This window comes from Myotis lucifugus, unplaced genomic scaffold (assembly GCF_000147115.1).
Source record: "Myotis lucifugus unplaced genomic scaffold, Myoluc2.0 scaffold_234, whole genome shotgun sequence".
In the NCBI taxonomy this organism is placed as follows: domain Eukaryota; kingdom Metazoa; phylum Chordata; class Mammalia; order Chiroptera; family Vespertilionidae; genus Myotis; species Myotis lucifugus.
In genome coordinates this window covers 708,198-733,309 of record NW_005871282.1, presented here as the reverse complement: position 1 = coordinate 733,309, position 25,112 = coordinate 708,198, and the positions used below count along the sequence as shown (strand labels likewise).

The following is a 25,112-nucleotide window of genomic DNA, read 5'->3' as shown; positions in this document are numbered from 1 at the left end:
TGCTGGTGGACTTAAGAAATTTACACCGCTGTTTCAGTGACTCCTAATGCGGCCCGCCCGGGTGGGGTCGGTGGAAAGGCGGCCATCATGTAGTCTGCTTTACCCTTATTGCCTGAAATTCCACTAATCTGGGATGCTTTCGAATTATGTTCTGAGCAAAAAAGCATGAAGAGCTGGTTTGGTTTCAAAAGCCCCCACTCCCTCGGTGGGACGGCCTGGCTCCCGCGCCCGGTGAAAGGGCTCCTGGAGGAAGGGGAGCTGTCTGCTGCTGGAGAAATCCCAGGGGACGGGCGGTCACAGGTCCCTGCAGGACGCTCCCGGGGCTGGGAGGGGCAAGGGAAAGAGGAAATGAGAGAATAGAACCGGCAAACCGGTTCAAAGTTCTGCCAAATCACTATTTCTACAACACAACCCTCTCACAATTGTTTCACTTGTTTAGAAAGCACACTTTTTAAATGGTATCGGTGGTTACGTTTCAAAATTCCTTATTTTCTTTAAATAATAAGTAAACTATATAGACAGTCCTTTATTAATTTATTAATGTCAATACTTGTCCTGGCTGTGGATGGGCCGCCGGCTTTTAACTGGAGCGTCGCTGGGTTTGCGAACAGCCTGGGGCCATGGGTGGACGTGTTGAGGAGACGCCCATTGCTCTTCACGAGCTAACATGGGCCTCCTTTTCAAGGTCCTGTCATTAGCAGGGACTGGGGCACTCACCACTGAGCCCGGCATCAGCCCCATCTGACTGCCGAGTCCGGCTTTGTCGTCTAGCCCGGCCATCTGTGCTGAAAACGGCTGCAAAGCAACATGTGGACAGTGCATGGTCAGAGGCAGGTCTCTCACCCACTACACAGGGGAATGTGCGCACACGCCCTGGCCTCCCCACACCCACTAAGGATCGTTGCAAACTTTTGCTTTAAGCGAGAAAAGGATCAAGTTGTTTTTCACTGTGTGCGTTTTTGATTGAACAGTCTCCCACCAAATCTCTATGACAGCGGTTCTCAACCTGTGGGTCGCGACCCCTTTGGCGGTCGAACGACCCTTTCACAGGGGTCGCCTAAGACCATCCTGCATATCAGATATTTACATGACGATTCATAACAGTAGCAACATTACAGTTATGAAGTAGCAACGAAAATAATTTTATGGTTGGGTCACAACATGAGGAACTGTATTTAAAGGACCAGGAGGTTGAGAACCACTGCTCTATGACGATATTGTTTCAGAATGACGACTGCAATGAGCCAAGTGTCTGAGACTGGGTAAGGTCATGGATCGTGCTGTTAAGTGCGGAGCCGGTCTAAGCCATTCCAGTCGTAAATCTATCCGGTTGCTTCCCAGGGTCCGGCATGCCAACGTCTGCACGGAGCCTACAAGCAGCTTTTAAAGACTCCGGATTCCATGTCGGACGACGCGACTCAGCTGGGATTCTTCCTTCCTGCTCGTGGCCGGCAAGTTTTAAACTGTATTTATTGTAAGTTAATAAAACTTTTATAAACCTTTTAGTGGAATTCCTGAATGTTCCAAGAACTGGCAACAGTTTGACCTGTTCTCTCTCATATCTAAACACTCTGCTAACCCAGCTGACCAAAATCGTCCATACACATTTCCGATGTCCCATTCATCTCCAGGTTTTAGTGCGAAAAGAATGTGTGAACTGTTCAAAGACATAGATTGGCAGTTCCTTCTACAATCAGAACAAAGGGATGAACTGCTGTCAAACAGAAATCCTATTTCAGGGGCCCCTGTGTTCCCGTAGTACGCCGTGCAACCTACTCAAACATCCCCAGTCTGCCACTAGGAATTCAAAGAGACGGTCTGGAAAGACATTTGTTTTACTTCCAACAGAAAACGAAGGCTCGGAAGCGGTCAGGCACATTTTAGTGTCGCTGGGTGGCCCTTTCCCATGCATCACCGGAGCCGCGTCGTCCTCCCTGGTGGGGAGTCACACAGACCTCATCGCCCCCTGAGCCTCTCCCCTTCAGGGGGGCCCATGCTCAGGGTCCTTAGAATCAGCAGAAACAGAGTTCACAGGCCCAGGGCTGGCCTGGAGAACGGCCTCTGAAGCAGCACTTAAAAAAAAAAAAAGCTGCTTTGCGTTTCCCAACAATCCCCTGTGGATTTCTTAGTTTTATCCTTGTTCATAGCAGCACTGCATTCCCTTGGGGGCTCTTACAGTCAAGGGTCAACAGCTGAACCAACACGATTTTAAATCACAGCAATAAATAAAAAACTTATTATATGACAGAAACATGGACGATGCTTCCAACTCACCCTGCTTATGCCGTCGGGTCCCGGGTGGGACGGGTGTCCGGGAGGCCCCGGGGGCCCTGGTTGGCCCGGAACACCTGGCTCCCCATCAATTCCCTGCGGACCACGGGGACCCTGGGAAAAGAAGCCGTGGAAATTAGATCCCACTGCCAACGCCAAGCGCACAGACTTCTTGATGGAGACAGTGCTATTACTTTAAAATGAACAGCCATATCCATGAGTCCAACCATGACATTCTGGAAAAGGCGAGATTATGGGGACAGTGCAAAGGTCAGAGGTTGCCAGGGGTGGGGGTGGGGTGACTAGGGGAGCACAGAAGAGTTTTACAGCAGTGAAAACACTGTGTATCTTACAATGGTGGCTATGCGTCATTACGCACTTGTGCCTTAACTCAGTGTACAATATTGACAGGAAACCTTTACTCCCTACGGACTCCCATGGGGATGCTGATCATGGGGAAGGCTCTGCATGTGTGGGGGCGGGTGTATATAGGAACTCTCTGGACCTTCCTCCAAATTTTTATGTTAAAAACATAAAAAGAATAGCAATCCAGCCACCTACAGTTATTCAGCCTGGTCACAGCCTCTACTATTTGGGGCAGGGTGCATTCTGGATAAGAATTTTACTCTTGATGCGTTAAATCCCCAGGAACCAGCCTTCCTGGAGTAATGATAACATTGCATCCAGTGTGTCAGTATAACATTGTATCCTGTGTGTCAGTGTAACATTGTATCCAGTGTGTTAGTGTAACATTGCATCCAGTGTGTCAGTATAACATTGTATCCAGTGTGTTAGTATGACATTGCATCCAGTGTGTTAGAATAACATTGTATCCTGTGTGTTAGTGTAACATTGTATCCAGTGTGTTAGTGTAACATTGTATCCAATGTGCCAGTATAACATTGTATCCTGTGTTAGTGTAACATTGCATCCAGTGTGTTAGTGTAACATTGTATCCAGTGTGTTAGTATAACATTGTATCCAGTGTGTTAGAATAACATTGTATCCAGTGTGTTAGTGTAATATTGTATCCAGTGTGTTAGAATGACATTGTATCCAGTGTGTTAGTTTTCTAGAATAAGCCTCCTCACTGGGCCGAGTTTTGCTGTTCATGAACAGTTTCTAAATGTGCTCGCCTGTCATAGATCACAGTCAGCTACGTATGTGCCTGCTTAACAACCCCTCCCCCAACAACAAAAATGTGAAGGACCCTGGATTGTAGTTGGTGGGTTTACTCTTTCTAACTCTTCAATGCTTCGCATGGTTCCCAGCACGAAGCTGACGATGTGTTTGCTACACGCTCTCGGCGCACTGTCTTCTCCTCGCCACCCCCAAGGCAGACCAGACCAAAGAAGCACAGGGAGGTGCAGTGGCCCCACCAGCCTGCTCCTGGGAGACCTGAGCGATGCCCTCCGCTGCCCAGCTCCCCTCCTAACCCCCATTCTGAAGGCGGTGTGGGGAGCGGCCATGTCCTCAACCCAACCTCCCTGTTTCCACGGGGCTTGTTAACTATGTTCTGGCTCTTTATCCCCAAAGAGCCCTCGCTTCTCTAAGAAGAAACCAAGGACGAAAGAACTCAGAAGTCAATGGGATTTTCACAGTTAGCAGCACGGACTGAGAAAACTATGGTCAGTGCATCGGAGTTCAATAGTAACAGAAGCTTCTCATGCCTAAACGTGAGACTGCGCAGTGCCCCCAACAGTGACAGCTCATGAGCGGAGGTAGCCGTAGCCGGAGGGGGAACTGCAGAAGCTGGGGGAGGGGCAGTCTGCATAGGATGGCGTGGGAGAGGGCATAGGAGCTGCTCGGAACTGTAACCCATGCGTTTGAACATATGCAGACATTCATATCGGCACGTTCACTTCCTGGAAGAGTGGGCACATAAGCCAAGGCATCTGCTCAAATAGAAGTAGATAACTTAGCCAGAAGAAGTGGCATTCTGAAAAATATTTTCTTGGAAAATTATTCTCATCTTTTAAAAATCAAACCTTTTCTGACTCCTAAGCCCCTGACAACTCACTGGACTCTTCCCATGACATGCATGTGAGTGGGGGCTGATTTTAACCGCTACCCAGGGCTTCTGAATCACGTGTGCGTGGGCAACAGGAACTGCGAATGTATGCTGGCAGTGCCTGCAGACAGGGGAGGAGTCTGCACCACGCAGAGCCTGGCGTGGAAAACTAAGGTGTTTTCAAATTGAAATTGCAAACTGAATACTAGTTATTGTTATATACAAAAAGTGAGCTTACACATTACTTCCGCTCTCCAAGAGGTTTCCAAAGACAAAACCAAAACTGCATCCGTGCCGATGGGAGTAAAGAGAGGTCTGGGTGGTTTAACCCGCAGCGGCGGGTCCCGGCCCCAGGCCTCTGGGATTAATAGTCATGTTTCAAACTCAGCTCTGAAGACAGCCCACTTTTTCGTAGACTTCATGATGCATCCTGTGTCCCCATGGCATCTCCTTAAACAGTCAGGGTAACTATTACACAGACTGAGGTTAAACTCAGAAAAACTATCCAAAATGAAGTGAACATAATAAGCAAGATTATAAGAGAAAATAAGAAAAAATATGCTAACATGTATATGAACATTTTCATTGATAAATATTGAAAACAAAAACTGTAATCTGGCCAAAACCGGTTTGGCTCAGTGGATAGAGCGTCGGCTTGCGGACTGAAAGGTCCCAGGTTTGATTCCGGTCAAGGGCATGTACCTGGGTTGCGGGCACATCCCCAGTAGGAGATGTGCAGGAGGCAGCTGATCGATGTTTCTCTCTCATCGATGTTTCTAACTCTCTATCTCTCTCCCTTCCTCTCTGTAAAATATCAATAAAATATATATTTAAAAATATATATATACTTTAAAAAAAAACCTGTAATCTGGGCATGCACTAAACGATATATTTTCCCATTCCTAAGCGAGCTAGTCACATAGGTTATATCAGCGTCAATGTTCTCTTCAGAATCGGTCCCTCCCACCCCCCAGGATTCCCTAGGATCCCGAGAAGCCATCTGCAATACCAAGTCTTGCAGATCGCCACTAGGTGGCGACGTTTCAACGTCCACAAGTAGGAGTGATGAGGACCCAGAATCAAGTGAATGCACTGCTGGTTAGTAGCATGACAAACACACCAATCGTTATCTGTTGGGGTGGGAGCTGGTATATTCCCACTTCACAGATGTTAAACCCACAGCTGTCCACTGTCACGTGCAGTTAGCACTCAGCACCCCATCGACTGACAGGTTGCTAGTTTCCCATCGTTGTGAGGTTACCAGGACCACACGCTTACAGCTAAGGGCCTGTGATGAGAGACATTCGTGATGACCACGGGCTGGTCATGAGGCTCTGAGAGCAGCTCTACGTCAGTCGTTCTCAGTCCATCTGCCTCCCGAGGGACACTGACAACATCGAGAGGTGGTTTTAGTTGTCACAGTTGTAGGAGGCAGCGGGGCAGCTGCTGCCACGGCATCCGGTGGGTAGGAATCAGCAACGCTGCCAGACACCCTACAAGGCCCACGGAAATGTCGCCCCAATCGGCTGAGGAACCGCTCTACGCGGTGAGCCTCCTGCAGTGTTTGATGGCTGTGGACATAGCGGGAGAAGATGGTATTTATGATGGTCGTACCCCCTATGTGTGTCAGCCACAGCTCTAGTCCAGCTAAGCAGCTCCTGCAAGCCGTGCGACCTGAGGCCAAACATTCTACCTGTGGGTATTCTGTGACAGCATGCCAATATCTTGACATCAGCTTTGGTGGGGGTATTAACACCCGGGAAATCGGCAAGCGCTACAGGCACTTTATTTATTTATTTGTAAGGAGTCAGTTGTTAAACACTGTCATACCACTGAATCGTGAGGGGAGGGGAGAAGAAGAGAAGAGAAGTAAGAGGCATGAGGAGTAGATTCACCAAATCCTAACAGGGATTCTGGAAGTCCAACCACTATTTCCGTCGCAATTTTCACCCAGACTTAGGACTCGTGTTATCAACTATCCTCAGCACGAACACATGGATGCACAATGTTTTCCGCATGACCCCCTACCCTCCCACCCCCCTTCCACCCAGCTTTGTCATTCCAGACCCTGGACAGACACCTGAGAGCCAACCGCAGTGTGTAAGCGCCCCGGGGGGGAGACGGTGCAGAGAACAGCAGTGAAGGATGAGGCAGAAGCTCATCGGACACAGCTTCCTGCCCACCCATCAGGCCAGGCCCGCTCCCAAGGGCACTGCGACTACCGCATGTCTGCACACACCACCCACAACCCCAGCTCCAGCCTGGAAAAGCAGGTACTGTTTCATGCTTCTACACACGCCATCAAGTGAAACATAAAATTGTGTCAAAGAAGAAAACGGGGCGGCAAGAGTTCCCAGCATTAGGTTTTTCCTCGTTTATATATTCAAGGTTGTCTGCTGCTAACCCGTTCATCCATTTCTCCCGTTTAGCTGTGGATGAATGTGTATTTGAAAGTTAACAGTCCAGGGTTACATTTTAGGACATATCATTTGACAGAAAATACAAGAGAACAGAATTTTCAGATTGAAACATAAGATAATGATAGCAATACACTAATTAGTCCTGCTATTCAGTATATGAAAGACACGAGCTTTTGTGGGTGACAGAGAGAAAGAACTGCTATCCTAGGGCAGCAGTAGGTAGTAAGGGGAAACGTTTGGCATACGCATACGACATTCTCGTGTTTTACCTCAAAGGTACAGAATTATTATTCACATTTCAAGGCACTCCCTTTATCCTGGCCATGGATTTGTTGATTTTTAGAACTATCCCTTTGATGGCTCTGCAGAACCGCTCAATGAAGCAGCAGCACGCTGCTTGTGAAATAAATTCATTACACACCCACATGAAAGAAAATGTGTCCTCGATTAGTTCCTTTTTCCTTTATCCAATTTGGTTGTTCCTGTGGCAGCCACAGCTCACAGAGCTCGGGTGCTTTATCTCATCAGTGCATTCTTGGCATTGCTTACTCATGAGTTACAACTTCGGAAAACAACATGAGGCATTCATTATATTCCGTTAGGTTCTACTCCATTCTAATTTGAACTCTCAAAGGACCAAGACAGGTCAGGTCATCTGTGCCATTGAAAAGGATAACCGGTAATTATTAGCATGTGATCATTTCCTCCGAATCAGGAGACAGATGTCACACTGAAGGGAGGTGAGGGAGGAACAAAGCCACCAGCTCTTTGCTGCACCCAGAGAATGGGGCTCAGGGGCCCAGTACCCAGGACAATCCACACCAAGGGGCCCGCCGCCAACTCACAGGCTTTCCTTTGGGGCCTCTGTCTCCTCTTGGTCCCTGCGATCCTGGAGGGCCCTGAAGCAGAAAACAAGGGTTACACTGCAGAACACGTCCACACGCAGATGGTTCTGTTTGAAAGGCTTACTCGGGATAAGAAAGTGGAAGACGGGGAAACCTCCCTTCGTTCTGAATTCCCATCAGTCACAGACTAGAAAATAAGCCACGTGCACACGGAAGCTGTGTGTACAGAGGGCTGTTTGCTTTAGCAGTGACGCTAAGGCCTGTAAAGCATTAGCGGCTACAGCACAGCCCCGTGGAGGCCAGCGAGCTCAGCGTACTTGTTGGAGCAGTCATGGCAAATTCGTAAAGATCATTCTTGCGGTCTTGTCCCTTATCTATGGGCACAAAGACTTCTATTTCAGATTCTGAGAGCGACGTAGATGTGCGAGCTCCGAATGTCACTGGTCTGAGCGAATGCCTGAGTTCATGTTGGTACATGAGTTCACGTTGGCACATGATCCCCCAAGTTACTCACCAGCACTCGCGTCGCCAGTGGACGCGCTGGGAAGAAAGCTCTTGCCCCACATGTGCCTGCAAGAACCTCACTTCCTGCTGACTCAGAGCATTGCCTCATCTTCCATCTCTTTAAAACCCACTCAGAACCTCCAAACAGTAACTGCAGTTCTTTACCGCTCCACAGGACAAGCGAGCATTGTCTTTCGAAAGTGGGATCCTTGTGCTCATGTTTAAACGAGCTCTTTTTCTACAAAACGGCAGTGGCCCAGAGAATCCCATTCTCTTCAAGAGGTTCAATGGAGTTAAGAAAATGAGACTGTGCATTTGCTCGGTCCAACAGCCAGCACTGCTTAAAGGCCAAAGCTTCCGGGGGCCGGAGCAGGCCTGTGAAGGCTATCGCATGTTACTTCTGCTGATTTAGTGTCCGAAGTCCCACAGGAATCGTGTGTGAGTGAGTGTGTGTGTGTGTGTGTGCGTGTGTGTGTGTGTGATCCATCTAGTTACCTATGAATGCTACTGCGAATCCAAACCTGAAATCCGAAATATGCTATTCCAATGCGTGATATCTCAAATTCTACTGCTATATAATTTCATTTCATCAATAGATAAAATCAACAGTTGTTTCATTAAACAGATAAGAGTGACCCACCTTTAACACCACAGACAAGCACGCCCCAATGGCAATGCCAAGGCTGACCTAAACCAGCCGTACACCCAGCGGCTGCTTTGCCCTTCACACAGCGAGAGGGACGCTGACCCGGGAGAAACAGCCGGCGCTGCAGCTGCAGGACCAAGCGGCCCCCGCGCCCCTCACTGCGGCTGCGGGAGGCCTGCATGGAAGGCGCTTTGAGAAAAACTGCCGAGGGCCACCAGGCGTCCTTGCTGGGCATCTACTGCCTTTGTGGCTGTGAGGTTCATAAACGTGTCCTGTCCCTTCCAGAACTGCCAGCACCGCGGACGCTGAAGGGAGCTACTCACCGAGGGTCCGGGCCGACCACGGATGCCGGTCACCTAAACGAGAGACAACAGAGTTCGCAAAGACGGAACTTCTATCTACGGAGATTTAGGAAAGTCAACAGTCAAACCAAGAGGAGTAACAACAACAGCCCCAGAGAATCGTTAAGAAACAGGAAGGCTGTCGACTGAGGCCCCTTCCCTCCGGGAGCTGAAGCCGCGTGACCCCAGCGCCGAGGCCGGAGGGCAGCCTGGCAGGGGCGTCGGAGCCGGGCTGAGCCCAGGCCGCAGGGCCCATCCACCCCAGCAGCTGCACAGCCCGCGCTGCTTCCTCTGTGCTTCGCTTCTCTCCTGTGAGACAGTGATCAGGACTGTGAATGACCTCCTCACGGGACTGTGCTGACGACTAGAAGTATCTGAAAAGCACCTAAAACAGCACCTAAGTCACAGTGATGGCGACTAAGTCAGAGGTGACACGCGAACTCATTTTTTTGGTTGATTTTTCTTTGTTAAATGGCACTTAAATATATAAAATAAATATCAAAAATATAAGTCTTTGTTTTCTATGGTTGCAAATATCAAAAAATTTCTATATGTGACACGGCACCAGAGTTAAGTTAGGGTTTTTCAAAATGCTGACACGCCGAGCTCAAAAGGTTCGCCATCACTGGCCTAAGACATGGGAAGCACACGGAAGTGTTTTAAATGAAAGGGAAAACGAGTGATCTTCTCTTCAGGTCACCTGTTCAAAACAAGCCGACCTATGGCAAGGCGAAAACGCCGACACTGCCAAGCAAACCAACGTGCACACGCTTTTTATTGACGGAACGGCAGTGACTCCATTAAAATCCACGACAGTGGTTGCTGAAGAACTGTCATCCTATTTAGTGATTTGTGTTTATCACCTACAAATCTAGGTGACCCTTAAGAACTTTTATACAATCTGGGGTGTGTGGGGGGGGGGGACATTTGCATACTTTCAACAATAAGATAATTTTTAAAAATGACTCTACACCTCATGAGTCTCAGGCAGGAGGACGGCATGACCGTGTCCAGAGAGTGGACGCCCAGTCTCGCTCTCTTGGGATCACAGGGCGATTACACTATTGAAAATGTGTGTCTGTTACTTTATAGGCACATGCAACATATTTATTTTTGTAAAGCCCTGATTTTCACCTTTAGTTATGGGACTGTAAAGTCAAGAATATTGTACTGAATGAGCATTAAGTTTTGTATGAAATCAATAATCTATTTTGGTTAATATTCAGAATTGTATTTAATAAACATAAAAGTTTATATTAAAATTAGCTATTGTATTAGAGAATTAATCTTGGTTTGCTTGTTTTATACTAAAAACTTGGTTATAAAACAACAAACTTCCCTTTTTTTGAGAGTATAATATACAGCTCTCAGCTAGCGGGTGGAAAGGGCGCGAATGTGACATAAACATGTACTCACAACAGGCACTGATCCTGGCTCTCCTTTCTCTCCCTGTGAAGCAAGAAGGAAACTTCAATTAGCAAAACACGATGGTTTGTTGAACATGCACATGTCATACTACAATGTTCTATGTAAACCCTGGGAATGTCGATGTAAGAAACAAAAAAAATTCAGAAGAGAGAGTTCATCAATTTTGGATATTGAGTCAGACATTATTCATGAGAAAAAACACTACTCATCTGAAAGCTAGAAGAAGAAAGCAAAGCCAATTCCGTTCTTACAACAGCCAAACCCAACGAGCTGACGAGACCAAGACGTGCTTGTGATGAACATGTCAAGTCAAAGCAGGAGATGCTACCTACATGCGACAAACGAAACGTTCTAGGGATTCACACACGTGAGTTTCACACGCACCTTACATGCCACCTAGGTTTTAATCACGTGCCCGATGCCGGTCCTAAAACCCGTCCCACCCTCCCCTAAGAGTCCTGGGAGAATCTGAGAAATAACCAGAGATAAGAGTGCTCAACTTAATAAAAAGAAACGGGAAAAATAAGAAAAGGTGCGACAATATTAGATAATTTAATATCTGAGGAAAACCTAGAAAAAATATTGATTGATAGGAAAATAAAAAAATAACATAAGAAACTATCATAATCTAAAGTAAATAAAGCCAAGCACTTTAATTTGCTTTTATAATAGATGTATCAAACACAAAAGGTGTGGATGGAATTTCTTTTGATTCTTAGAACCTTAGAATCTCAGAAGCTGTGTTTTGTTAGCATGATGCCAAGCACACAGGATAAATAACAGTGGGTGGACTGTACCACCAGATCCCTATTTTATCACATTTTGCCTGGGTTTTGTATCTCAGGATCTGTCACCCTGCCGACCTGGCCTCCCGAAGGCATAGCCCTGTCCACTTCGCACCCTCCGCCTGGCACACACATGCTCAATAAACGCTTCGTGAATATATTAATTTTCATTGATAGCTTATCAATCAATGCTTTTTACTAGACAATTGCAGAGAATAAATACATTAATGATTATACTCAAAATATGGAATAAGCAAGAGTAATGAGTTCCATTTTAATTTCTTCTTTCACATATATTGTCCTTTTATCTAATTATAAAAATAATATGAGTTCATAGTACTTTAATACTTTGGGTGATTACTAAACAAATTAAACTGATTATTTCAGGGCAGTTTTCACTGAAATTTTTTAAGTGGAGAAAAATAAAGAATAATCTAAATATCTTAATACTCTGGAGATAGTTAATATTAGTTTCCATCATGTGTCTGAACTTGGTTTACCTAATAAAAGCCTCAGTATTTTACTCTTAGATTTTGTCTTCATTTTTACAATTAAAAATAACAATGAATGCCCTTGCTTATGAATGTTTGTGTGGCCTCTCTAATGAATGCCATGTGACATATCTCTAGAAATTAAAGTTGTCAATTAAAGATAACACATGTTTTAAAGATTTCTTCTCTAAGTCACCAAATTGCACTCCCAGAGGTACAAGCTAACTACACCCCAGTGTCTCACGTCTGAACACGTGTCGTGAGGTGAGACTTTAAAATCCTTTCGCAGCCTTGATGGTCGTGGTGATGAGCTCCAAGGCAGAACCACAGGGTCCTGCTTGCTGCTTCCCAGACTGAGGCAGCTAGTGTCTGCAGGTCAGGGGCAGACTGAGACCTCAGAGCAGAAGCAGGAGGGGGCTCTAGGTGAGTAAGTTCCAGGGGATGGAGCCCGCAACCCCGGCCTGTGCCCTGACTGGGAATCGAACTGTGACCTCCTGGTTCATAGGTTGATGCCAACCACTGATTCGCACTGGCCAGGCAATCATTTTAATTGTGTAGAAGGGATATATAAATCCATGCCCAATAAAAAAAAGGGCCTTATTTTTTTAAAGTTTCTTTCTGTAACAAGTTTAAAAAAATAAGTAAAACGGGAGGATAAATTATTTCAGCCAAAATGAGAAAAATAGGATAGCATGCTAAGAATGGTTGTGAAATCTCTGTCCTAAGAGACCAGCAAAAAAAAAAAAGTATGCTTTGTATTCAGAATGGAATCTGCTGATGTCTTTCTTAGCTACATTGTTGGTTTATTTGATATCTCGTTATGAGCTCTCTATCTGTCTGCAATATTTGATATGGGATTACATATTCCATTGTCAGGTTCTGATAATACACTTGTCTTATGTGTCTATGATACTTCTTACTTGGAAATAAGCCACAAGAGTAAATATTTGCTGCTTTGTTAATATGGGCATTTTAAATACCTTAACATGGGCTTTGTTAATGAAGTTAATTTATGTGGAAGGATAATTTATCTAAAGTGTAACTAGATTTGGTTTTTATACCCATTTAAGTACCCAAATTCAGATGAGAATTAACAGTTTAATTTTACATCTTGTCTGTTACTCACCATTCAAGGCCCCATCATTTTTATAAGATGGGGTGCTTGTCCCACTACCACCTCATTTGTATTGTTTGCCTCGATTGAGGGTTGTGATGAATAAATTACAATAAAACTCAGCATCGATATACCCCAAGCACCTGCTTCTAAGCATCACCTGCTCTCGCTGCTGGGACCCTGGTGATCAGGAGCAGAGCGCAGCTGCCCTGGCACCGCCTGGCTGTGCCCTGCCCCTGCGTCCCGCCCGCCTTCGGAAAAAGGCGGGGAATGCTGTGCGTGATGCCAACAAACCAAGCCGGTTACTTCAGGGACAAACCAAGCCGGTTACTTCAGGGCCGTTTATTTCATGGGTCTTCTATGTATTCATCGAGTTTGTTTGAGACCTGAACTCGAACATTTAGGTTTCAGTTTTCCTAGCTTTTAGATCTAAACTAAATGCAAATTGGCATTGGCAGGCCTCTCCTCTGACCTGTGTCAATTAAGACAAAGGTGTGAGACTGCCCGCGGCACGAAGTGTGGCCGCGCCCTGGCATCCGCTGGCCAGCGCCGCCTGCATCCCCTGAGCACAGCACTGCTGCACCTGCGCACCGGCCCAGCACTCAGTGCAGCTCCAGGTCTGCAAGCGGAAGACGCGTTACATGTGCCGGTGATCTGGCAGCAATCGCCTTGAAACCTGGGGTGACTGCCTGTTTCCACCGAATCCTGTGCCCCTCCCACTGGGATGAGACAGAAGCAAATGCCGCCGTTCCCACGGTAACCAGAAAGCTGAGAACACAAGCAGGAGAAGTGGACTCTCTTCACTAGTGGGACTGGCATTTCCCGGTGACCGGTGGGTGACGGCCAGTGTGGGAGGCCATGGCCATCGGAAACTCCTTTCCTCCTGAGAGTAAGGCTTGACCTTGGGGCTAGATTTTAGGCTCCTTGAAGGTGAGAAAGGGGGGGGGGGGTATGTGTTTGGTAAAATGCTCAATTAATTCCTTTAGCTGAATCTTTACTTCCCAACTAATGGAAGAGGGACCACAACTCTACTGAAGTAGAACTAATTCCCTCCCTCCCTCCCTCGATCCCTCCCTCCCTCGATCCCTCCCTCCCTCCTCTCTCCCTCTCCTCCCTTTCCTTTCCCTCTTTCCTCTCTCCTTTTCCTCCCTCCCTCCCTCCCTCCTTCCCTCCCTCCCTTCCTTACTTCCCTTCTCTCTCCCTCTCCTCCCTCTCCTTTTCCTCTTTCCTCTCTCCTTTTCCTCCTTCCCTCCCTCCCTCCCTTATCTCCCTCCCTTCTTACCTCCCTCCCCCTCCCTCCCTCCCTCCCTCCCTCCCTCCCTCCCTATCTCCCTCCCTCCCTTCTTATCTCCCTCCCTCCTTACCTCCCTCCCACTCCCTTCCTCCCTTCTTTCACTCAGTTAAACATCTGTTGCACTTCTAATGCTTAAGGCACATATACTAAGTACTATGATAAACAGAAGTAATTCATAGGTTAATGTGACACAGCCTCGATCCCTACGGGCCCACTGTCTTCTGGAAGGAACAGCTATAAACAAGAATTAACAAAGCACATAAAATAGAAGCATCTGTAATCTGTAAGCAAGACGCTGCACTGAGCTCATGTATTTATCTTTGATGGTACTGTGTACTTTATGAAAGGGTTCCAAACACTTCAAACGCACAGTTCTTTGTAGACAGTATTAGGATGAAAAAGACACTTACAAAAATGGAGCTATGCAAAATAAAGCTTACCTTTCTTCCTCTACCTGTAAAAAGAAGAGAATCAATGTTATTTTATGCAGAAATAGTTTCTTTAAATCTCCTAAATACTTCTTTTAATAATAGGTAGTGGTTTTTTCCCTATCACTAGTGAGCAGAACTCAAAAGTTGTTTGGGATCAATGTATCCGTAAGAGGCAAAATCATGCATCCCTTTAGAGAATTCTGACATGTAAAAAAATATTCTTCATATCATTTATATAGCATTTAAAGTTCACTAAATTACCAGAGGGCCGATCGCATCCCAGCCATCCCCCCCCACCCCCCTCAGAACCCCACCTGTGCATGAATTCATGCACCGGGCCTCTAGTTAAAATTATACTGAAATATTTTAGACACTATTCTCTGCTTTTGTTTCTATATTTTTTTGAGTAGGCTATTCATTCATATGAGTAACAAGCCCGACTATATTAAAGGTACACAATTTACAGTAAAAACCTCCTTCCCCCTTGTCCCCCTCCCCCGATCTCCCACATTTCACCCACAACAGGAGGGCACTATTCTTAGTTTTCCTATTATCAGTCTTCCTAACCAAGAAGGTAACAGAACATCCCGTTTGTTAAAGTCATCATTTGAATAAGTCGTGTTCTACAGTTTTCTTCAGATAGATCTCGAACATTTTGTGTTAAATTTATCCTTAGCCACTCTATCCTCCCTGATGCTATTATAAATGAAGATTTTTATTCTCATTATTTATACTATGACTAGAGGCCCGGTGCACAAAATTCGTGCACGGGTAGGGTCCCTAGGCCTGGCCAGCGACCAGGGCCAATCCGGGCCTTCCTTCCCTCAGCTGCCAGCTGCTGGCTGCTGGCTGCCAGCTGGGGCCTTTCTTCCCTGGCTGCCGGCTGCTGGTTGGGACCTTCCTTCATTCCATGCCACACCCTGGTAGTCAACACATGTCATAGCAAGTGGTCGAACTCCTAGTCCATTGAACTCCCAAGGGGACAATTTGCATATTAGCCTTTTATTATATAGGATGTAATCACATATAGTAAACCTACTAATTTGTTTATTAATTTGTTCACTGCCCTCTTACTAAAATCTTTTATTTTTGTAGTGTGTGTGTTGTGGTTTTTTTTTTTACTCCATTCTCTTCCGTTTTATAAGCACATGATTTTATTTTCTGCAAACTGATAATTTTCTCTTTTCTAATTTCTAAATCTCTAATTTTTTTTCCTATCTAGTTGCTTACTCGGGTACATTCAATAATGTAGAATTGCTGCTGTGATAATGAATCCTTGTTTTACCTCTGAGTTTGGAGAGAATGCTTCTATTATTAAACATTCTTTTTCCTTGGTTTTCCAAAAGATTCTTTCTTTTTCCTTTAAGTTTAATAATTTTACTAAGATAAGTCTCTATATTGATTCTTCTGGGTCAACTTTTTCAGATACTTGGTTTCCCTTTGAAATATTGAAATTAAAGTTTAATATTACTTCAGAAAAGTTTTCTTCTATTATATGATCATCTATGTTTGTTTCTTCGTTGGGGGTTCTTCTTCGGGGATATAACCTGTCTCGTGTATCTATTACTTCCTCTCAAATCCTTTCCCTTTTTCCCTTCTCAGCACTGTTTTCTATGTCCCTTCATGCATTTTCTGCAGCATCACTTCTCCTGTGCTCCCTACGATTTCACCTGCATGTCTCCATTATGATTGTGGTTTCCCCTCTATTTCCTTCCGCATTACATTTTTTTGCATTTCTAATTTATGGCCTTCTTTCTCAGAGGCAATTACTTTATTCAGTTTTATTTAGTTTATGATGAAAGGTTTTGTCGAATGATTTCCCTGTTTTGTGATGATATAGTTAACTGAGTTTACCTGTTCTTGATCACGTAAATTTGGTTAAACCTCCCACACTTTTTTCTCATTGTATCTTTGTATCAATGCTCGTGCCAGGTTTTTGGGTTGTTGTTGTCACTGTTTTGTTGATATTCACCTGCGAAGGAGCTGAGTTTTCCTCAACCAGCTATTTGCAGGAGGTGGAGCATTTGGCTGTTTTTGATATTTGCCATCATTGCCCAACGTACTACTCCCTGATCCCCACCGACTGGATTTTACTTCAGTCCTTGGGGTTTCTTTGAAGAATGCATCTGCTGCAGGCAGCCCTTACGTACCTTGCTTTAATCCTCTCCATTCTGCCTTCTTATTACTTCCCCAAAATGTAAGTTTAGATACTTATTCAAGGCACATTGTTACCTGAATGCTTTCCAGGAGGAGAACTGACCAATTACTGTCTAAGTGTGAAAACGTCATTGCGTTTGCTGTGATCGGCAATGGTATTTGGGTAAAAATAAAGCCTGGGCACTGTCTTGGCCATGATGCTCCAAGCCTCCACTCATGACCCGTAAAACGATGGCCTAGAACCGTGGTCGGCAAACTGCGGCTCGCGAGCCACATGCGGCTCTTTGGCCCCTTGAGTGTGGCTCTTCCTCAGCCTTAGGAGGACCCTAATTAAGTTAATAACATTGTACCTACCTATATAGTTTAAGTTTAAAAAATTTGGCTCTCAAAAGAAATTTCAATCGTTGCACTGTTGATATTTGGCTCTGTTGACTAATGAGTTTGCCAACCACTGGTCTAGAACTTTAACATCAACCTCACCTGTTCCTTAAGACACATACATGTAAACTTGTTTCTCTTACATGTGAGCTTCTTTAACACATGTTCTCAGACATGTGGTCTATGCTAAACACACGCACTTTTCTCTCAAGAAAGTTTTAAAACCAGCAGTTTACACCACTGTTTCTCCAGGATATACATCCATTCTCTTTTCTTTCTCGGCCAACGTTAAAAACATTCTGAGCTAATGTCCTAGACCAGCGGTTCTCAACCTGTGGGTCGCGACCCCTTTGGGGGTCGAACAACCCTTTCACAGGGGTTGCCTAAGACCATCGGAAAACACATATATAATTACATATTGTTTTTGTGATTAATCACTATGCTTTAATTATGTTCAATTTGTAACAATGAAAATACATCCTGCATATCAGATATTTACATTACGATTCATAACAGTAGCAAAATTACAGTTATGAAGTAGCCACGAAAATAATTTTATGGTTGGGTCACAACATGAGGAACTGTATTTAAAGGGTCGTGGCATTAGAAAGGTTGAGAACCACTGTTCTAGACGGTTCTGTGGCACGCAGTTACTTTAGGAATCATTCTTCTATTCCCAAGGGCTAAGTTGGCACCAGGGAAGATAAATGTTTGGTTTTTTTCCAGATTTTCTCTCAGCACATTAACCAACTTCATAGAAAATCAACAAATGCCTTGGAGGCATCCAGCACGGACAGGTAACAAATGACCAGCTAACATGGTACAGGGAATTCTCAACTTAGACATAACTTCTCCAAACTCAGCCATAACCCCTGGTTTTTAAAAAGACAGGAAATCACTAAGAAAGTGGGTGAGCAGAGTCCTGGACCCCGAAGACCACTGAGGAGCGGCTTAACCGTTCTCCGGAGCTGCTGGGTCTGTTGGCACCGCCACTGCCCGACGAGCCCGGCCCGGGCCCGAGCGGCCCACGTGCTCACCGAAGTGGGTGCCGCCCCCTGCGGAGGAGTGCGGGCAGACGGGGCAGCACTCGCCAGCGGGCGTGACGGGGTCGGCACACTCCAGCACCTCCTGGCACTGGATCTTGTCGCAGAGAATGGCCCCGTTGTCGCAGACGCAGATCTGGCAGGGGGCGGGCTTCCAGATGTCCCTGTTCAAGTACATCTGGCCGTTCTGAGTGCAGGCTATCTCTTCACCATACCCTTCTGGAAGGAGAAGGAGAAGAAAGGTTAGTGACCTGCAAGCTCAGGATCCGGGAAGTAGTGGAGAAGAGGAGTCGTCCTGTGGCTCCTGGAGAACTCTGGGTAAGCACTACCTCCCCAGTGCGCAAGCACAGATGAACTGCCTTCATTTGGATTTACACCCAAGCAACGTGCAGCTCACAGTGAGATGAGCACGGCACTGCATCCTCGCTGATCGGGGAGCAGGTGAAGTGATCAGAAGGAGGGATGCTGAATGCCTCCCACAGGCTTCGTTTTTGACGGTATAAATGACAAAACATGGGAAGAGCGACAAGGAGGAATAAAAACAAAACACTGTGCAAAGGCGGGGGGAGAGTAATAGTCCCATGGGGAATACACCATTTCATGTTCAGGCAACCCCTCTGTGACTTTCAGCTCCCTAGAAGCTTCAGGTTAGCAAATTCCACAACAACAAAAGACACCATGTGTCCTTGTACCAAGAAAAAAAACTTTTTTTAAAATGTATGGGTTGCCCAGCCAGTGTGGCTCAGTGGTTGAGCATCAACCTGTGAACCAGGAGGTCATGGTTCGAGTCCCAGTCAGGACACATGCCTGGGTTGCAGGCTCCATCCTCAGTGTGGGGTATGCAGGAGGCAGCCTATCAATGATTCTCTCTCATTACTGATCTCTCTCTCTCTCTCTCTCTCTCTCTCTCTCTCTCTCTCTCTCTCTCCCCATCTCCCTTCCTCTCTAAAATAAATTTTTAAAAATACTTATTTTTTAAAAATTATATGGGTTTATTAAAATTAGTTTTAAACGTAAGGTTAAAAAAAGAGTAACAGGGTCCTCTTCTATGGAAAACATTTACCTTAGACATCCTGAGCTGAAGGCGCTCACTAAGCTGAAACAGAAATGCCAAGCCTATCCCGGCACTGCCGTCCTTACCTCTGTGTCAAACTGAATTAAGAAAAGCCATGACCAAAACCATACGGCAGCCTATTACGTGCCACCTGCCAAATGCTTTCCTACCGTTAGGTAAAAACTGCTTGCAGATTTGGAGACTGTATACATGCGCAGTAATAGCACTTCTATTATTCATCTCCCAGGAAATAAACACAGACATCACATCTTTAACCTTGTGTTTTTAAAAGCAAACGACAGTATTTTAAAACATAAAGCAGATCATGGTATCCCTGCTTAGTTCCTCAGGAGCTTCCCAGCTGCTGAAACTCAAACTCCTTTCTGCAGCCCAGGCGCCTCCTAGACCCATTCAGTCAGGGCCCCCCGACCCCTCTCCTGGCCCGGCCTTTCCTCCCGGTCTCGGGTCCCCTCCTCACTGTCAGGGTTTGCCTAGCTGCCCCTCCCCCACAATTCCTCTCTGACAACCTCATAGAAGGGGACTTCCTTTACTCCACTGATGTGCTGCTCAGCAGAGGAGCGCCGTTTCCATCTGCGCCCCCCCGCCGCCCCCCGTCACCAGAAGATTCTATCAGATAGGCCATAGCCGACCACTAAGCAGCACGCCTCTCTCCACCACACACCGCCCTGCACTGTGCTGCCAAAGGCATTTAGCCCGGCAAAGAGAAAAGTCTCCTGCTTTCATAGGCTTTTCGGCAGCACTATCTTAAAAAAAAAAAAATAAACAGAAATTTGTACATCGAATGAGCAGCATTACTTTCAGATGAAAAACCACTTTGAAGCGATGTCGCTCTACGATGAACATTTCAACAGAACACAACCTGTATGAACACAGACCTGCACCCATATTCATTGAACGATTCCATTACGTAAGTAAATTAATATAACTCTGTTCATTAAGCTTTACTACTGAGAAAGAAATATCCAATCGCAAACACGAAAGACCGCGGCTGAAAATGAGCCACACGCTAAGCTCAGTCCGCTTGCCTTCCCTTCCCACAGCCTGAGGGACACAGCGCTCACGTGTTTGCACTGAGGAGTAAGTGTGCTAGTACCGCACGTGCAAAACATTGAAAGTACATGTGTTCTGTTCTCAAAAATATATATTACTGTGATGTAGATTTTAGCCGCATCAATGAAGCCATCAGCTGTGTGGAAATAGAGAGTCTGAACAATAAGCAACACACAAAGTGACCTGCAGTAATGGTACCAGTAAAGGTCATAAAGTGGGACAGACCCTTGGGGGCGAGTTCCCTGTTTCCTCAGCTCCTTCTGAGGCGGGTGGGACTGAAAGACTTGTGCCCTGGGGAGCACTGTGCTGAGTGACATAAGCCAGTCAGAGAAAGACAGGTACACACGACCTCACTCACATGTGGGATCTCATGAACCAAAGAAATTGATGATCAAAAATAGGCCCAGAGACACAGAAGCATGGACAGACTGTTGAACCTCAGAGGGAAGGCAGGGGAGGGTGGGTGAGAAAAGACCAACCAATGAACTTGTGTGCATAGATGCACAATCCATGGACACAGACAGGGGTTGGGAGGGCCTGGGCGGGGAGCAGGAGTGGGCTGAGGTCAATGCGGGGAAAGAAGGACCTATGTAATGCTTTCAACAGGAAAGATTAAAAAATAATTTTAAAAGAGCACATACACACGCACACATGCATAGGCACATGCACATTCGCACACATACATACACATATGCACACACACACACGCACACACACATGCACACACAGACTTGTGCTAACTGACAGCAGGTCAGCTTCCTCCTGAGAGTCTGAGAGAGCATGACCTCAATCAGGGGCAGAGAAGGGGCCTGTAATCTCTCTTAAACGACCATGTTAAGAATTCGAGTTATCCTCTGAGTCATCACTGGCCCTTTTCCGCGGAGAATTTATAATTAAATCTAAGATGATGTGGAAAGTGAGCTGGCCGCTGCTAATGGCAAGGAGATGAAAAACCACATGCGCTGCGAGCCCGCCTTCCTCCCCCGCAGCAGGTCTGTGCACATCATGGGGCTGAGACTCAGAGAATGGCAGACGCGGATGGGGAGCCGGGCAGGGAGCACCGGCCTCGGAGCCCGGCTGGGAGCACGGCAGGGGAGCACCTTGTGACTGGCCGCCTGTTCTCCACCCGGATGTTTATTTAAACGGAAGAAAGAACAGGACACAGAAAGCAAACTGCGGCCAATGGGCAGGAAGGTGTCCTGACAACTATTGTATGAACAACAACATGATAAAAAATAACTAGGCACGGCGTGCGGAGAGAATCGACACGGCCTCCCGGTTCCTCCGCGCAGACCATAGACTCACCCCAGCCGACATGCACCTCCGCTAAGGCCTAGAACTTAAAAAAGGGTTGGTCTTAAAGTACGTGGGCAAACAAATCCTTTTTATAAAATCTGAAAAGGAATTCTAAAACCTTGATATTGTAACACTTGTATTTTTTCTATGTTTCTTTAACTATCCTAAAATTGAGAAGGGCAGGTACATATCTGATAGTATTGCCATTATTTTGTCATCTCTGTGCTGGTGTAACTTCTAAAAATTGTATCTTCCAAGCTACAGGATTCCTTTACGCTGACCAAATGCTCTCCAGTGGTCGGCAAACTCATTAGTCAACAGAGCCAAGTATCAACAGTACAACGATTGAAATTTCTTTTGAGAGCCAAATTTTTTATTTGCGGGAACTCAGTTGTCCTCTGCTTCTCACATATCCTCAGAGATTTGTCTCCTCCGCAGGCTTCTGTGCTTTTAAATTTAGTTATAAGAATTCAGCTCCTAATCACTAGATGGCAGACCAAATCTACCATCTCATTATAACATATAATTAGAGGCCCCGTCGTCAGGCCTGCTGTTTGACAACCTCGGGCCATGCCACGGGGCCACATTCTGTTATATAATTACTAGAGGCCCAGTGCACGAAATTCACGCAAGGGGCTCAGCCCTCACAGCTCCGGCTTCGTCCGGAAGGTCATCCGGAAGGACATCTGGTTTAATTAGCATATTATGCTTTTACTATTATAGATACTCGGGCAAAGAAGTCCTCACAGCCATGACCATATTGAAACCTGACTGTCAGGAGAGATATGGTTGTATCTTCAAATTGGATTATGGGGTCAGCCTAGACCAGTGGTCGGCAAACTGCAGTTCAGCAAACCGCAGCTCGCGAGCCACATGTGGCTCTTTGGCCCCAAGTGTGGCTCTTCCACAAAATACCAACTTTTGCGCATGGGCCACGAAGTTTCAATCACACTGTAGGTGCGCGCCCGCACAGGCCTAGGGAATTGGAGAAACATACCAGCTAAGTCCCTAAGCCCACGCTGGACGCTCCCTAGACACGAGTGGAAGCTCTTCTTTGCAGAAATAGATGCTCACGGGTCACAAACACAGCAACGCAGGGCGGGGTCCATCGCTCTCCTCCCCTGGCAGGGCCTCCTCGGAGCCAGACGTGCCCTCATCTCCGTGCCGCACTCCCAGGCCCTCCCATCAGCCCTCGGTGGAAGCACTTGCTGAGCAGGTGGACGTGCGAGTGAGCGACGGAAAGAAGGAGCTCCCTCCCCGAGTGCCTGTTAAAAATAGCGGTGACTCTCCCTCCTCTTCCCCAGCTGCCCCGTGGGAGATGTGCACTGAGGACGCCTGTTTTGAATGAAAGGAAAACAGGCCACTTGGCGGCTCTCGCCAGGTGTGTCCCTGGTGCCTGGACCTCGGTGTGCCCAGGAAGGAAGGAAGATGTGTCAGTCCTGGCGGCTAAGGGCTGAGAACGATTTTCAGAAAGTTGCACAGCCCTTTGGCCTCCCTGACCCGCCGGCCTGGGCCTCCGGGGGCTGGAAGGTCTGTGCTCACATCTTAGCACCCCCCTGGCTGTGCAGCCTTCGCGCGGGGAGCAGGGCGCTGCCAGCGGGTCCCGGTGAAGGGGGCAGACAAGGCTTCAGGGACCAGGAGGCAGCGACAGAGCAGCCCCGTGGTCCTCTGGCCCGAACCCCCGACGCTGCCCTTCCCAATGCCCAGCCCAGAGACCCCTCCGAGGAGCTGCCCTGCCTGGCTTATCCTCCCGCAGAGGGAGAGGCAGAGGTGAGCGCATTCACTTCTCCCTTCCGACCCTTCTGAGAAAGTGCCCGCGATTCCACATCCATCGCTTCTCTTTCCATTTCTGATCCCGGACTTTGAAAAGCTCAGCTACATACGCAGCCGCCAAGAAGAGCTGAGGGGACCAGGCACACAGGCTGGCGGTCCTTTCCCGCCTCCGCCTCAGGTCTGGGAGGAAGGCCCTGGTGCACCTGGGTGAACAGGGAGCCAGACCGTGGGCTTTTGCATCGCGGGGTCTCCAATCCACCTCCAGTCTTGCCTTCCCAGCAAGCCCTCCAGTCTCCTTGTAGGAAGGTCATTCAGATCCTTATTTTTGGTGTTTCTCTCCGCTCTGGTACTGCACCAACGGAACAACATTAAGCATTTCATGACAGTCTGAGCGGAATTAAATTGCTATTATACTAAGGACGATCCTAGTTTATATGCTAAATAACAATTAATTTTGAAAACATCTCGTGAAATCTGAGTAAGAAGACAGCTCACACACAGTAAGTGCAGAACATACAAATAACATGAGATTAAACTGTCTACAAAGCTGGTTAGCTTCTCCAGTGCCCTCACCAGACATGTCTCAATCCACAGGCAAAGGCCTGTCAGTTAACTAGTAAAACTGCTGTTCTAACTTGACTTAAAATGGAAAAAATAAAAAGGGAAATCTCTCATATGAGGGACTAAAGTTTCTTTCCAGGTATCACTGGGAAATCTAAACGGTCGCGGCCAAAACGTGAAACTGGAATTACTCGCCGTGCCCAGGCAGCCATCCGCAGCCTCGTCTGGAAAACCAGTTGTCAGGCGGCTAATGCTCTGACATAGATTTCCCTCCAAAAACATGGCCAAGTACTGAATCGCCGCAAAAACACCACCCGGAGAGTGGGGCCTGCCTGGGACTGGGTACACCAGAAATCTCGGTAGTAACTTCTACAGTACGCCCCATTGCTAATGATCCTCTTTGGGGGGTAAATTAAGGACCAGTATCGGTGCCGTGCCCATGCGTCTGCCTAAATGCACCAATAGTCCTGTGGGTTTTGAATGAAGTCTGTTTACTTAATCTCTCTGTAGAATTACACTGCTTGAAATAAAGAGGAGACAAAAATATCTACCTAGCTCTTTCTCTTTTAAATAGGTGGGAAGGCATTTTAGAATCAACTCAACGCTGTATCTTAGGATTTCTTTGTAGCTGCATTTTGCTTTCTTTTTCTCTCTTTCCTGATACAAAAGAAACATCAGGCCTCTGGAGAAAATACAGACATTGTAGTCAGTTTTATCCTGCCCATTCATCCTTTATAATCTTACTAGAGGCCTGGTGCACGAAAATTCATGCACTCGGGGGTCCCTCAGCCCGGTCTGCGCCCTCTCACAGTCCGGAAGCCCTCAGGGGATGTCCTACTGATGGCTTAGGCCCACTCTGCGGGAGGTGACCAGGCAGCCCATCAGGGGAAGGCGCCGGCTGGCGCAGCCCTGGGCACCCCCCATCGCCATCCCCTCTCTCTGCCGCTGGCACATGCCTTGTCTGGCCTGGTGCCACCTGCTCGTCGGCCCCGCCCCCTGCCGACTGGTCAGTCCACCGTTCGGTCAATTTGCACATTATGCTTTTATTATATCAGATTCTTTGCTCACTGCCCTTATCCTGACCAAGTTGTAATCATCTTTTCCATGAACCTTACTCTGACCATCTCACAAAAAATTAGAAAATTACCACATACACATACACACACAAACCCCCATGTCACTCTCAATCATACATACA

General features: G+C 46.7%; 1 protein-coding gene across 1 annotated transcript in view; it reads right to left on the bottom strand.

Moving 5' to 3' along the window:
• The window catches only part of COL5A2 (collagen type V alpha 2 chain), an 89,595-nt gene that overhangs the window by 52,943 nt on the left and 11,540 nt on the right, over positions 1-25,112 (bottom strand). The window contains exons 2-8 of the mRNA XM_023762115.1: positions 18,154-18,378; positions 14,591-14,604; positions 10,455-10,487; positions 9,021-9,053; positions 7,548-7,601; positions 2,275-2,385; positions 718-795 (exon numbers count right to left, since the gene is read on the bottom strand). Coding sequence (XP_023617883.1) covers positions 718-795; positions 2,275-2,385; positions 7,548-7,601; positions 9,021-9,053; positions 10,455-10,487; positions 14,591-14,604; positions 18,154-18,378 — 548 coding nt within the window. The remainder of the gene's footprint in view (positions 1-717; positions 796-2,274; positions 2,386-7,547; positions 7,602-9,020; positions 9,054-10,454; positions 10,488-14,590; positions 14,605-18,153; positions 18,379-25,112) is intronic.